General features: G+C 37.5%; 2 protein-coding genes across 2 annotated transcripts; both read right to left on the bottom strand.

The window, feature by feature from the left end:
• Window positions 1–467: 467 nt before the first annotated feature.
• On the bottom strand, window positions 468–3,424 carry LOC120425447 (proton-coupled amino acid transporter-like protein CG1139). Its single transcript, XM_039589982.2, has 6 exons — window positions 2,883–3,424; window positions 2,732–2,803; window positions 1,615–1,887; window positions 1,234–1,560; window positions 965–1,177; window positions 468–909 (listed from the first exon to the last, which is right to left on the bottom strand). The coding sequence occupies exons 1-6, from the start codon at window positions 2,933–2,935 to the stop codon at window positions 498–500; spliced, it is 1,350 nt and encodes a 449-aa protein (XP_039445916.1). The 5' UTR covers window positions 2,936–3,424; the 3' UTR covers window positions 468–497.
• A 328-nt stretch (window positions 3,425–3,752) lies between these two features.
• LOC120424594 (proton-coupled amino acid transporter-like protein pathetic) lies at window positions 3,753–10,557 on the bottom strand. The gene is made up of 6 exons (XM_039588759.2): window positions 10,392–10,557; window positions 10,113–10,181; window positions 5,025–5,175; window positions 4,839–4,960; window positions 4,237–4,776; window positions 3,753–4,183 (listed from the first exon to the last, which is right to left on the bottom strand). Exons 1-6 carry the CDS (start codon window positions 10,433–10,435, stop codon window positions 3,772–3,774), a joined length of 1,338 nt encoding a protein of 445 aa, XP_039444693.1. The 5' UTR covers window positions 10,436–10,557; the 3' UTR covers window positions 3,753–3,771.
• Window positions 10,558–14,443: the final 3,886 nt, after the last annotated feature.

The following is a 14,443-nucleotide window of genomic DNA, read 5'->3' as shown; positions in this document are numbered from 1 at the left end:
CGAATCGGCCGAAACCATCCGACTAGACCCGACTTAGTTATGCGAAAAGTCGGATTTTTTTTTACGGGGTGTTCTTGACTGAATCATTCGCGCATTAGACTTTGTAACAACTAGACGTAACAATACAAAAAGTTTAAAACTGTAATTCTCCGATCATTCTTTAGCATCACGTGACTATTTTATTGCTGAACCGCCAACACTTAGTTCTTTCTTATAATCTATAATTATTAGGGTCTGTCAATGATAATTCTGAAAGGGAAGGAAATAGGCGTGGACTTACCGTATCAAACACTCTGAGATATTTATAGATATAATGTTGTGTGGGGTCTGTAGGGGATTTCGTAAAGGAAGGAACAATTGTATCAGTGATTAGTGGCTAGTCCAAAATTGCAATTCAACTGAATTCCACAATTGAAAAGCAAAACCATAAATTTGTCAAATTACAAAAGTAAATAGAATCTAGCATCTACCAATAACATTTTATTTAAACCTTGTCATCACTCATAGATCGCTATAATATCCAGCATGCTAAAGTACGTCCCCACGCCCAAAATCAGCAGCGCAAACAATCCCAGTGCCGCATTCTTCACCAGCTGCCACCTCATCCACCCGAAATCGTGCGGCCATCGGAAGATCGTGTCCAGCACCACCGGCGTCATCAGCGCCAGCGTGGCCGAACCGATCGAGCCCACAAACCCAATGAACGGTTCCAGCTGGGGCACCAACATCGCCAGACCCACGTTCGCCACCAAGATTGCGAACCGTATGCCGGCCTGCGCCAGGTTGTAGCGCGCCTCCGGAATCCGGTGTCCGATCTTACGCCACAGGATCTCCATCGGGACGTAATAGTAGAGGCCGGTCGTGAAGATGATGGCGCCGGCCGCCAGGAGTTGGGTTGATTTGGCTAATCTGAAGATTTAGGGTAGTATTTATATTGAGAAGTTGGCAGTTTGAAGAATCTCACATTTGATCATTCGGGAGGTTCAACGTGATCGAGCCCTTGGTTTCCTCTCCGTACAGGGCGTACCCGAAGAAGCCGGTTATGTTGTACAGGATGGTGATCGAGCAGATCGCGATGTTCAGGACTCCAAAGCGGTGCAAGAAGTGCTGCGGGTGTTTCATCTTGTTCTCCACGGGTAGCACGATACCGATGCCTTCAATGGCGTAAACTGCTGTACTAGAATGAGAATGAATGTAAGCCAGTCGAGATGATGACGATATCTTCAAAATTACCCGAAAAACGCCGGAAGATTTGTGGCCTCTGGCCACAGACGTCGATCGTCGAAAGTGATCGGTTCCTTGAACACGTAAACCATCGTGATGGCAAATACTACGATGATCGAGGTGTTCGCGATCAACGAAAATGGAACCAGGTACTTCAGCTCTCGAACTTGGGTGATGATCGCGATCGCGGCCGACGTCAGCAAGATGTAGATCCGGATGCTCCAGTCGAGCTTGAACTCATAGTTGAGCACGTCTCGCAGGGTTGTTGAAATGAACACGAGGTAGACGCAGATCGAGAAGAAGCTCACGATCAGGAGTATGTAATCGATATAGGCGCTGAAAGTCTAGTGATTAGTAGTACAACTTAAAAACGATATTCGAAAATCTTACGCAGCGAATCCGGCAAACCTTCGCACCCCCGGAGGTCCGTTGGCGAACACATTCTCCGCCGTTTCGGCGAAACCCAGCACCGGAATGCGACTCCGCTTGCAGGCTTTCTGCGCTGTTCCGACCAGCATGTGAACACAGTGGGCGTAGATGGTGGCCACCAGGACCATTCCCAGCAAGCCAAACACTAGGCCGCCATTTTTGAACGCCAGCGGCATGGCCAAGATGCCGGTGCCGAGCGAGCCCTTCACCAGGTGGATTAGGGTGCCCAGTGAGCTGTAAAAAGCAATTTTTACTCGAATTAGGCGATAGATATTTTATTTAATGTTTTTGTCTTTTATCTTTGTCGTGAGTTTTGTTATCTTGTCTTATTTCAGATTATTAAGTCTGAATGTAACCCCTAAACAGGTTAACCTCATCAACAATCAAATTCACGCAAACTCTTGCGAAAACAATCAATTGTCAGCCAAGATGCCAGTCAAGTATCGGCCATCGCTTACTGCGATCCCTGTCTGACTTGTGTCCGACATCGAAGTAGCAAAATAAACAGGGACAAAAGTGTCAGATACAACATTTGCCGTTGTAGACCAGGCCTTAGAGTTTTTAGATCCAAGATGGTGGCCATAATTGGGGTGATGAAATATATTTTGAAAATGCATTAGGTAATTTAGTAACCATTCACCATTTGACTAAAATGGAGTCGCTTTTTGCACCATAGCAATAACATAAATTAAAACTTCACAAACATTAAAGAGGGCAGGCAAGCAAGGTTCTATAAAAAGTTTTAAGTTTTGCAAAATTAGTTTTTTAAATAGTGAAAATCAGCAAATTGGACGGAGTTAGGAGCAAGAGCTTAACCTGCCAAACATACGAGAATTTCCCCAAAATTGAGTTTGAGCACGGAGTGTGAGTGTGAGCTCGAATCCCACCTGATAATTCATTATCGTTTTCGTTCATATTCAAATTTTAATTCCTGATTCAAAATTTCAAGGGTACTGACTGAGATTTGATCCCTGAACCTCTTGCTTGGGAGACAGGAGCCACAACAGGCACAAAAGCCACGGAGCCGGTTACAGCGTATGTTTCCATATTTTTGGCCAGTTAAATATTTAATACTTACGAATTAGCCTTACTGACTTTGCGATGCTCAAATGGTGCATAATCTTCATCTTCACTTTGATCGGAATATGGCCTAAAATCAAAACGGAAATTTATATGAATATCATTGATTGCCAAAACCGATAATCCATGCAACATCTGATAATACTCACACACGACCAGCAACCATATGGAAGCTGGGTACTTTCTCTTGCTCAGAATTCATTTTAGTTTACACATGAACCACACAACACAATGAATTTGAGTTTCAAATTAGCTGAGTAAACTCCAGACACCATGCAGTCTACCCGACGAGTGCACCTCTAAAGTTTGATCAGATGCGTTCTCTCTCTGCTCACAAGTTTGTACTTTCAGCAGCTCACAGTTCCATTTGCTGATTGTGGTGGCAGTTGTAGTAGGCAGGTGCAATCGTACAAGTTAGCGTCACGGTGGTTTACGGCCTACTTAGGTTGTGCTGAACTAATACGCGTTTGTGGAAGTAAAAGCTTAACTTACAGAACTTAACTTGGCTAATCAAGTTTGGGAGTGAACCGGTCTGTTCCAGGTCTAAAAAGCTAATCAAACCAGACAGAGTACATCTTATCTAGTCTAGAGTTTACCAACCAATTATTACGCGGCTATCACAGAACAATGAGGTACTTCGCTATCTCAGAGGTAGATTAGTCTGTTCCAAAATCGACACGGGACCAATACTCGGACGTATTGTGGTATTTGTTTGTTCGGTAAATCGGTAGAAACTTAATCAAGGTTTAGGTAGTACAACTAAAACATAACCACATTCTTAAATAATTAAACGTGTAAAAATAATAATTTTTTTTCTCAGTGTTTCATTACATTACGTTATACTTTAACGTTAATCATTATTTTCAATTGGGTTGAATTCAGGTTGAAAAAAAATATTGTTGTTAATCTGGAAACCCTGGTTGTCAGTACTTAAATGAAATTAATAAGATTTTATTAATTTTGGTTAAAATTTCTATACAAACTTAAACAAAAATATAAACGTAGAAAAAATATCGATCTTAAAATATTTCAACAAATTTATGTATAAATCTCTACAATGTCCAACACACTAAACCACGTCCCCGCAACAAGAACAAACGTCCCAAAAATACCCAGCCCCACGTTCTTCACCAGCTTCCACTTCATCCAGCCGAAGTCGTTCGGCCACCGAAACAACGTATCCAGCAGCACCGGGACCAGCAACGTAAGCGATCCTGATCCCAACGCTCCAGCCAGTCCGATAAACGGCTCCAACTGGGGCACGGTCAACGCCAGAATGGCCATTACCGCTACAACTCCTAACCTCAGGGTGACTTGGGCCACATTGTGCCGTTTCGGATCGATTTTGGCGTTGATCATGCGCCACAAGATCTCGATCGGGACGTAGAAAAAGAGACCGATCGTAAAGAGGATCGCCAGTGCTGCCAGCAGTTGGGCCGATTTGGCCAACCTAAAAATTTACAAAATTAGAAACTTGTCACAATAGTTCCTTAAGTAACTTACAACTCATCACTGGGAAGATTCAGCGGGACGGATCCCTTCGTATCTTCTCCATACCTCGCATACCCGAAGAATCCGATCACGATGTACATGATCGTCACGGTTCCATTTGCCCAGTTGACCACCCCACACGCGTGCAGGTAATGCTGCGGATCTTTCATCTTGTTCTCCACCGGCAGCACGTTCGCTATGGCATCGATCGCGTACACCACGATGCTGAAGAACGTCGGCAGGGCGCTCAGTTCGGGCCAGTGTTCGCGGTTCTCCAGCGAAACGGGTTCACTGAAGATGTAGTACAGACAGATCGCAAACGCAACCACCATGAAGACGTTGGCGATCAGCGAGAACGGAACCAGGTACTTGAGCTCGCGAACCTGCGTGATCGCAGCGATGATGATCGTGGTTAGGCCGATGTATACCCGGGTATCCCAGCTGATCTGCAGCTCGTAGTTGATCACGTCCCGCAGGGCGGTTCCAATGAACACCAAGTACACGGAGACCGAGAGAAATCTCACGATCAGTAGCATGTAGTCAACGTAGATTCTGGAAATGATCAAGTCGCTATACTTTAAAACAGCAAAGAAAACGAGAAAAGTGTTCAATACTTGGCCGTTCCAGCATATCTTCGGAATCTCAGAGGTCCTCCGGCTAAGACCTGCTCAGCCGTTTCCGAAAAGTCCAAAACGGGTATTTTGCTTCTTTTGCATGCTCTTTGTGAGGTACCGGCCTAAAATTTTTCATATTGACTTCAAAAGATCTTCAGAAGTTTAACCATTTAACCTAACTCTTACCAATAAATGAACGATATGTGTGTAAACAATGGTAGAAAAGATGGTTCCCACTACTCCAAATACCAAACCGCCATTTTTGAAAGCCAATGGCATAGCCAGGATTCCCGTTCCAAGTGCTCCTTTTATGAAGTGGATTAGCGTTTCGGTTGAGCTGTTTTGGGAAAATTAATTTTTCAGCGTTCATTCGTCCATACAAATGTTCATACAAATTCGAGGGGTGGTCATACAAAAATGCTATGTAAAGGTTAATAAGTCTGGCAATTTTTTAAATCGATTTGGTATCTTCAGCAAAGTTGTAGCTAATATGAATTCGATTATTAAGACATGAATGCCACAAAAGTGGTAAAGTTTCTATAATAAAAAAAAAAAATAAATAAATAAATAAATAAATAAATAAAATCGATTATTACACTCGAAAACAAATCTTCCACTATTTAATTTCACTTAAAAAAATAAATAATTCACTTAGAAAATTAAATTATGCAATTTTCTATTTTTTTATATTGTAGATGTTTTTCAGATTACCAAAAATGCAATATTTGTAGCTATGGTTCAAAAGGATCAAAATTGTTAGACCAAGTTATTTGATGTTAAACCAGCAGGATCCAGATCAATAGTGCTCCGATTTGGCATGGGAGTTCCTTGACCAAAATTATTATAACTTTTTACTATTAGGGTGGTCCTATACAAAATAAAGTGATCCAAAATGTGACGTTTTAGGAAAATTTTCACAAATATTACATTTTTTCAAAAATCATCTCTGGTGATTTGTTTGTTTTATCAATGAAAAATACTAAGACATTATCAAAACATATCATAAGACACTTACAGATCAAATGAAAACATTGTTTGCTGATTTAAAGGCCTCAGGACATAAGAGCGCAAAGCTGAGAATATGTTTCTATGAAAATAAATATCGGATTCCGGTACATAAATCGAACTAAAAGTATCATGCTTCTCCATAGAATCGAGATCCCAGTTCATTTTCCTGGAGACGCGTGTACCGTAAAACGGAGTGACTTTGATAGGTTTGAGATTTTTCCTTAAACTGAAGAGTACAAATTTAATACGTATTGAAAGCTTTGGAATAATACTAACCATGGTAGAGAAGTGTTCAAAGTACTTTGTGGAAGTTTTCGTAAAATTATTATAATGAAAATGTTGATGAATGGCATTATTTTAATATTCTCAAAATGTCATGATTTTCTCAATGAACTTGATTTCGAATAGAAAAACGGAACACATTTTCGGATTCTTTTGGCAATTTTCCAGTAGGAGGAGGTAAAATAAGTTTGTAAATGGCTAATTCTCCGCCAACTCACACAGCAGTTGCCCCGACCCCTCTTCGATTTGCGTGAAACTTTGTCCTAAGGGGTAACTTTTGTCCCTGATCACAAATCCGAGGTCTTTATTTTGATATCTCGTGACGGAGGGGCGGTACGACCCCTTCCATTTTTGAACATGCGAAAAAAGAGGTGTTTTTCAATAATTTGCAGCCTGAAACGGTGATGAGATAGAAATTTGGTGTCAAAGGGACTTTTATTGAAAATTAGACGTCCGATTTGATAGCGTACTCAGGATTCCGAAAAAACGTATTTTTCATCGAAAAAAACACTAAAAAGGTTTAAAAATTTCTCCCATTTTCCATTACTCGACTGTAAAAAAAATTAGAACTTGTCATTTTAAGGGAAATTTAATGTACTTTTCGAATCTACATTGACCCAGAAGGGTAATTTTTACATTTCGAACATTTTTTTCATTTTAAAATTTCGTGTTTTATCTTACTTTGCAGGGTTATTTCTTAGAGTGTAACAATGTTCTACAAAGTTGTAGAGCAGACAATTACAACAATTTTAATATATATTATAGACATAAGGGGTTTGCTTATAAACATCACGAGTTATGGCGATTTTACAAAAAAAAAGTTTTGAAAAAGTTACTTTTTGCGTTTCTTTTTGTTTCGTCGTCCGTGTCTGTCGCGGGTGACCATGAACGGCCATGATCAACGACGACCAACATTTTCAAAACTTTTTTTCGTAAAATCGCGATAACTCGTGATGTTTATGAGCAAACCCCTTATGTTTATATATCATTTTTTATAATTGTTGTTGTTTATATATCATTTTTTTATAATTGTCTGCTCTACAACTTTGCAGAACATTATTACACTCTAAAAAATAACCATGGAAAGTTAGAAAAAACACGAAATTTTAAAATGAAAATTTTTGTTCTAAATGAAAAATTGACAAAAAATGAGTTTGTGTGCGAGCTTCGTCGGAGGATGACAGGATTAAGCCTGCGCATGCTCTGGTGAAAAAAAGGAGTGAAAAAAAGAAGAAAATCCAACGAGTTGGTCGGGCGTCGGGGCCAGTTTGTGTGCGAGCTTCGTAGGAGGAGGGAAAAAAATAATGAAGTGTTATACAAATGCCATTTATTTATTTACGCGCTGATCCCTGTTTTGCCTTATGGGATTGGAAGTTTAAAGATAGTTCGAGAACCCGTCTGGTTCTTGCTCTATGTTCAGGCGGGGCCAGACAATGCCCAATGACCTCGGAATTGGGCCGCTAGGATCTCTGCCATTCTGAAATCGGTAATTGGAAGCAGCGCGAGGGCTGTCACCACCTAATACCCGGGACTGAGATATGTTGTATCAGCATAAACCAAGTCTGATACAAACTATACTTTCCCATAATTTCGCTGCCGGCCAGCGGGTATTGGATTGGACCACACATACACACAAATGAAAAATTGACAAAAATGACGAAAAGTACATTAAATTTCCCTTAACATGACATGTTCAAATTTTTTTTACAGTCAAGTAACGGAAAATGGCAGAGTTTAAAAAAAAAGTTTTTTTCGATGAAAAATACGTTTTTCGGAATTCTGAGTACGCCATTAAATCGGGCGTACAATTTTACATAAATGTCCCTTTAACACCAAATTTCTATCTCATCACCGTTTTAGGCTGCAAGTTATTGAAAAACACCTCTTTTTTCGCATGTTCAAAAATTGAAGGGGTCGTACCGCCCCTCCGTCACGAGATATCAAAAAAACTGACCTCAGATTCGTGATAAGCTGGGTGCTGAATAGTGGTTCGCAAAACGGCCTCAATTTTGAACTGTCAAAGTGGAACCAATTTACTGTTCGCCAAAATTAGAAAGTATTGTGATAGATCTTAAAAAAAAAATTTGCCATAGGTTGCTTTTGAGGACCCGGGGTGAAGTCAAGAAACCTTAAGAAAGTTGAAGGTGAGATCGTATTTTTTTAAAATAATTATGAATTGAAGTTGTTTATGGAGTCGACGCGGTTGTGTCCATCCAGAAGCTGTCTCTATTGTATGATTCCGTTTGATACCCTGGTTTAGTGAAAATCCTTTCTGTTTGTTGGATCAGCTTCGCTAGAATTAGCGATGTCTTTTCGTTGGATCAGGAAGAGCTGCAGTATTCTAAAATCAGCCAGGGAATTTATCTGCGACATTGCAGAATTACGCTCTTGTCGCAGTTCTTCGTCACCCGTAAAAAAAAATCTCTTCTAACCGATCGAAACGTGACAATTTTCCAGAAAAAATGTAAAAAACTAGACAAAATAAAACACATACAACTAATTATAAAACAGCTCATTTACCAGTAAGAAAAAAGTCATGCTTGTGCTTGAACATCCTCCTACTTAGTAAATGTAAACAAAGTGGGATCATTCGAAAATCACGTAACGCATTCTCTCTATTCATCACCCAGGTGATAAGGGACAAAAGTTCCCCTTAGAACAAAGTTTCACGCAAATCGAAGAGGGGTCGGGGCAACTTTTCCCGATTTCGTGTGAGTTGGTAGAGAATTACCCAAATAATATAGATTATGTATTTATGAAATATAATTTAAAAAATCTTCAAATTAAAAGGCATTTTCAGTACAAATTTCACATAAAATGTGAAAACTTTTGATTCGTGCTTCGAATTCAGCTTAAAATGCAATATGAATCAATAATTTTATAAACCAAACTAATGTGTGGCCTACCCCAGTATATGTTTTGAAAATAATATCAATGTCACCATGGTTCACGGTACCGTCAACTGGGCGAGTCGGAACACATGGGGCGAATTGGGACAGCAGTTTTAATCATGTAGGAGAACAATTTTTGTGGTTGATTTCGGTTAGAACAGACCTTGGAACAGACTCAGACCAATAAAATGTGTACATCCATTTCCAAATTTAAAACCAATCAATGCTCTAAACACTGCTGTCCCTATTCAGACTGTAGTCCCGATTCACCCCAGATGATGGTACCTTATGCTCCATTAATTTAACAAACTCTGACATTTTTGTTTCAAAAATTCATAATTCACAATCCTGTTCATGTCGATTCAATTTTTAAGCAAAAAAGAACGCAAAATGCTGTAACAGCTATGATGTTTTTTTTTCTTTCTAAACATTAATAAATTCATGGAATTATAATTTTGAAGTGTTTACATTTGATATGTGGCTCCAGAATAAAAAAAAATAAAAAAACTCAAAATAATTTCGAATCGATTGTGCATGTTTTTTTTTTTTAATTAAAATATAAATTTAGCACTAATAATTTTTTGTACTCTGATTTTTCGAGGAAATTTTAAAGGAGGGACAACAACTCGAAATCAAATTTTCAATGACCTAAGCTGCCGCTCTAATCTAGTCCGTCCCATATGTATTTTGGGCGATTTTGAGATAAACTCAAAAAAAGTATTGTTTTTACATCTATTTTAAACCTACTTAATCAAAAAGTTAGTTAGTTAGTCAAATCAAAATTTAAATTTTAGAGTGTAAATAACTTTTTTCAAAAAGACATTGATAACCTACAATTTTGCCAGAGATACCAAATCAGTCGTTTAATCCAGGGTGTAAATTTTGAACAATTAGATCAAAGATTATTTTAATAAAGTATATTTGTATGGACAGTTTCTAACATTGAGTTTTAAGTCAATTCCACAGTAAAAAATCGGCAGAGTAGATAGTGACTTTCAATCGATGTCCTTTTTCAGTGAAATTTAAACAATTATTTTTTCAAAAACATTGCATGAGAGTTTCAAACCAACAGATCGGTTAAAATTATACTTACGTGTTGGGCTTCCGAGTTTGCCGGTGTTTGAATGGATCATAATCATCCTCATCATTTGTGGCAATGTTGCTAAAAATAAAACAATAACTTTAACGTTGTCCTCATTCACCTTCCTCAAATTGTACACCAAGCTTTTCTGCATGGAACGAACCTTGAATGATCCAACCCTCTTATTATCCTCTCGAAACAGGTTGAAATAAACAAGTTTCATGAGCAGCCATTTTTTTAAAATTCGTTTGCAGCAGAATGCGCCACTTTTAACATTAAATCGTTACTTACCCATCTGATCGAACTTCTTCCAGCTTTTCCAACGAAGAATTCATACTTAATTTCCCTCGATCATAAAATCTCAATCTTTGACATAATATATTATACCAACTATCACAGTCTGCGATGTTGCACAAACGGGTTCAATCTGGCTACTGAATCAACTGAATCAGGCGAACGACAATCTCCGCAAATAAGTGGACACATCTGGGGTGACCGCGCATGGCTAAGATAATTTTGATTTTTAAATCCTCCGAACATCAGGCCAATCGTTGTCTGTGACGGTGATAAGTTTGAAATCGATTGGCGGTTTGGTTTTTGGTTGAGAGTGAACAACATTGTTTATAACATGTCATGATTTACCCTTTTTCTAGGCAGGTGTGCTATCTTGTGATACTTTTGTGATGTATTGTTATGCCATGTTTTTAACGTTGCAGTTACCAGGGACCATTCATAAACCACGTGTGAACAATTGTCCATACAAAAAAAATCTCAATGCCTTGATTATCCAAAGCTGCCGTTCTACGCATAATTCGTCGCTAACATTTTAATAAGCGTTATAAACATAAGCTTTGCGCTTATTCACGCAAAAAAATCAAGCTGGTTTGAATCAAAAAAATATTTTGTTGTTTTAACTTCATGATTTTTTAAGGTTTGCTTTTGGAAATACGCTTTTGGAAAGCAGGTAAAAATATTATTTTTTCACTAAAACTACGGTAACATGAAAATTTCAGCAATTTCAATTTTCATAATTGAAAGACGCAACTTTTGGTACCCAAACATGTATCGAGACATTAAAAGTGAGAGTGTGTGCAACATGGAGTTAAACTTTCTGTGCAGTTGCTGTGAAGGTTCCCATGGCACTTCGAAAAGTTTAACTCTATGTTGCACGCACACACTCTCAATTTTAATTTCTCGATAGGTCATCCCTTAAATTTTCATGTTATCGATGTTTTTGTGAAAAAAGATGATTTTTACCCGTTTTCGTCATTTTCCCGCTTTTGTGCGCGCGGTGCGTCGAAAATACTCAGTTTTTATGTTCAAAAAATCATATCTCCGATTCCGAATAATTTTTGGATATGAGCAATTCTCTAAGATTTCGATCATTCGATTTTTTTTTGTATTTTTTAATCCGGCTGAAACTTTTTTGGTGCCTTCGGTATGCCAAAAGAAGCCATTTTGCATCATTAGTTTGTCCATATAATTTTCCATAGAAATTTGGCAGCTGTCCATAAAAAAATCCCACGTTAGAGGAAGGCCATGCCCCGGGGGGCGTAGTGCCAATAGTTTCGTTTCGTTTCCATAAAAAAATGATTTATGAAAATTCGAAAATCTGTCTCTTTGGTAGGATTTTTTTGATCGATTTGGTGTCTTCGGCAAAGTTGTAGTTATGGATAAGGACTACACTGAAAAAATGGGATACATGGTAAAAAATGGGTGATTTTTAATTTCACTTTTTGTCACTACAACTTGATTTGCAAAAAAAAAACTATTTTATTTTTTATTTTTTTTCTGATATGTTTTAGGGGACATCAAATGCCAACTTTGAACGAGTTATGAACTTTTGAATCAACACTGAATTTTTCAAAAAATCGAAATATTGGTCGCAAAAATTGTTCAACTTCAGTTATGCCGTTGCAAATATTTTTCAAAGTTTATGTCGCCCTCCCCTCTTCTTCAAATGTTGTCCGAAAAATCAGGGGGCAAAAAAATAATTTCAAAAAACTTCAAAATTTTAATGAAAATAAAAGTTAAATCAACTGAAAACAATCTAAAATACATTTTTCTGCATTGGTCATATTTAGCATGTTTGGGCTGGATTAAAATTATTTTGAATTTTAATGAAAATCCAATGCATAGCACCGCAAAACTTTTTTTTTCGCAAAAAAATAAAATTTTCGTCAATATTTAGATATTTTGGAAACTAATGATTGCAAAACAACTGGACAGGTGTATAATGCATTTTAAAAAACTTTTTTCATTCAAATGTTGAAACCATGGCTCGTAAATTCAATTTTAAACTTTTTTTTGCCCCCCATTTAATCCAAATTTCATAACTTTTGATTGTTTTTATAAGGCAGAAAAAGGGTGGTCCATTCTGCCCAAAATGAATTTTATTTTAAAACTTCCACCACCAAGCCTCTAAATGATTTGAAGGTTCCGTTGTTGTTTGTCTACCTTCGTAATAGCTCCTGGTAACATTCTAAACATTGAACAAACTTTTTCAAACGAGCAATTCCAGCCCAAAACGCCCAAAACAGGATTTTTATGGTACTTTTTTCTCAACCCTCTCCGATTTCAATGAAACTGTGTAGACATGTTATCCTAGGCATAAATAAGCCATTTTTGTGTATATGGAGCCAGTAACACTCGATAATGACATTTGAGAACGGCGTAAGTGTCTTAAATATTTTTGTATTTCGTAATTCAAATATTGCTGTAACTCTAAACCGTTGCATCGTATCAAAAATTGGTCAAAGACAAACTTGTAGGAAACTTGACGGGCTTTCCGAAAAAAAATACACTGAAAGAAAAAAAACCCCACTTTATTGAGATTTTTTTTATTTTTAAGTTTAAAAGTCAAATTTGAAGATGAGCCCACGATTTTTTTTTGTTCAAAATTTTTGTGAAATCAGTTTAAGATGTTACAAAAAGACTCACGAAAAATGCAGGATGGAGCAACTCACCTAAAAAGTACAAAAATCATTTACTGAAACTTTTTTTTCAAAAGTGCTCTAAACGTCAAAATTTTCAAAAATCGAACACGAGAGTCGTTTTTCCAGTCAATTTTACATAAAAGTCTCCATATTGACTATTGTCCTAAGTCCAATCCTTGTAAAGTTACAGCGGATTTTAAAATAAAAATGTTGAAAAAATAGGTTTTTTGATGGTTTTTGGCGATTTCTATATGACAGACTTAATTTTTCTGTCTCGAAAATATTTTTACCGGAATGCTCGTCCGATTTCCCATAATGTTGTCTTTGACCACATTTCAATTGGATGTATGGTCTTACAGATATAAGCTAATTACATTGCTCATAACTGAAAACATAATATTTTTTCAGTGTAGTATAGCTGGGTGCTGAATAGTGGTTCGCAAAACGGCCTCAATTTTGAACTGTCAAAGTGGAACCAATTTACTGTTCGCCAAAATTAGAAAGTATTGTGATAGATCTTTAAAAAAAATATTTTTGCCATAGGTTGCTTTTGAGGACCTGGGGTGAAGTCAAGAAACCTTAAGAAAGTTGAAGGTGAGATCGTATTTTTTTAAAATAATTATGAATTGAAGTTGTTTATGGAGTCGACGCGGTTGTATCCATCCAGAAGCTGTCTTTATTGTATGATTCCGTTTGATACCCTGGTTTAGTGAAAATCCTTTCTGTTTGTTGGATCAGCTTCGCCAGAATTAGCGATGTCTTTTCGTTGGATCAGGAAGAGCTGCAGTATTCTAAAATCAGCTAGGGAATTTATCTGCGACATTGCAGAATTACGCTCTTGTCGCAGTTCTTCGTCACCCGTAAAAAAAATCTCTTCTAACCGATCGAAACGTGACAATTTTCCAGAAAAAATGTAAAAAACTAGACAAAATAAAACATATACAACTAATTATAAAACAGCTCATTTACCAGTAAGAAAAAAGTCATGCTTGTGCTTGAACATCCTCCTACTTAGTAAATGTAAACAAAGTGGGATCATTCGAAAATCACGTAACGCATTCTCTCTATTCATCACCCAGTAGTTTAGTAACCTGGGTAGTAAATTGAACAATGAATTCAAACGTCGTTTTCAGTATGGTGATGTTATTTGACGTCTTTTATAAGACCTTTGCCCTTGCCTTTGCCTTATAGTTGGTCTAAACCCATTCTAAAGCCCTATCTAAAGCCACATCGAACGTTTAACCTACCAAAAGAAAGGGGAAGACTTTAATAATCATCTTAAAACATGTTTATTATAGCACTTATTTATTTAAGTACCTAAAATTCAACATAAAACTACTGAAGAATAGCGAATGCTGATTGGCTCAGCGCAGCCTTTCCCGAACACATTAATCATAGAGAGCCTAT

Source organism: Culex pipiens, chromosome 2, assembly GCF_016801865.2.
Source record: "Culex pipiens pallens isolate TS chromosome 2, TS_CPP_V2, whole genome shotgun sequence".
Classification (NCBI taxonomy): Eukaryota; Metazoa; Arthropoda; class Insecta; order Diptera; family Culicidae; genus Culex; species Culex pipiens.
The sequence above is the reverse complement of the archived record's forward strand: the minus strand, read 5'-3'. Positions and strand labels throughout refer to the sequence as shown.

What these genes read in the sequence shown, in the direction of transcription:
- LOC120425447 (XM_039589982.2), bottom strand. Translation starts at nt 2,935, where the DNA reads ATGAATTCTGAGCAAGAGAAAGTACCCAGCTTCCATATGGTTGCTGGT. An exon ending in AAAGTCAGTAAGGCTAATTC is followed by an intron (nt 1,888 to 2,731) that starts GTAAGTATTAAA and finishes TGCTTTTTACAG; the next exon opens with CTCACTGGGCACCCTAATCC. An exon ending in AGGTTTGCCGGATTCGCTGC is followed by an intron (nt 1,561 to 1,614) that starts GTAAGATTTTCG and finishes CTAGACTTTCAG; the next exon opens with CGCCTATATCGATTACATAC.
- LOC120424594 (XM_039588759.2), bottom strand. Translation starts at nt 10,435, where the DNA reads ATGAATTCTTCGTTGGAAAAGCTGGAAGAAGTTCGATCAGATGG. An exon ending in GAAGAAGTTCGATCAGATGG is followed by an intron (nt 10,182 to 10,391) that starts GTAAGTAACGAT and finishes TTTTATTTTTAG; the next exon opens with CAACATTGCCACAAATGATG. An exon ending in AGATATGCTGGAACGGCCAA is followed by an intron (nt 4,777 to 4,838) that starts GTATTGAACACT and finishes GATCATTTCCAG; the next exon opens with AATCTACGTTGACTACATGC.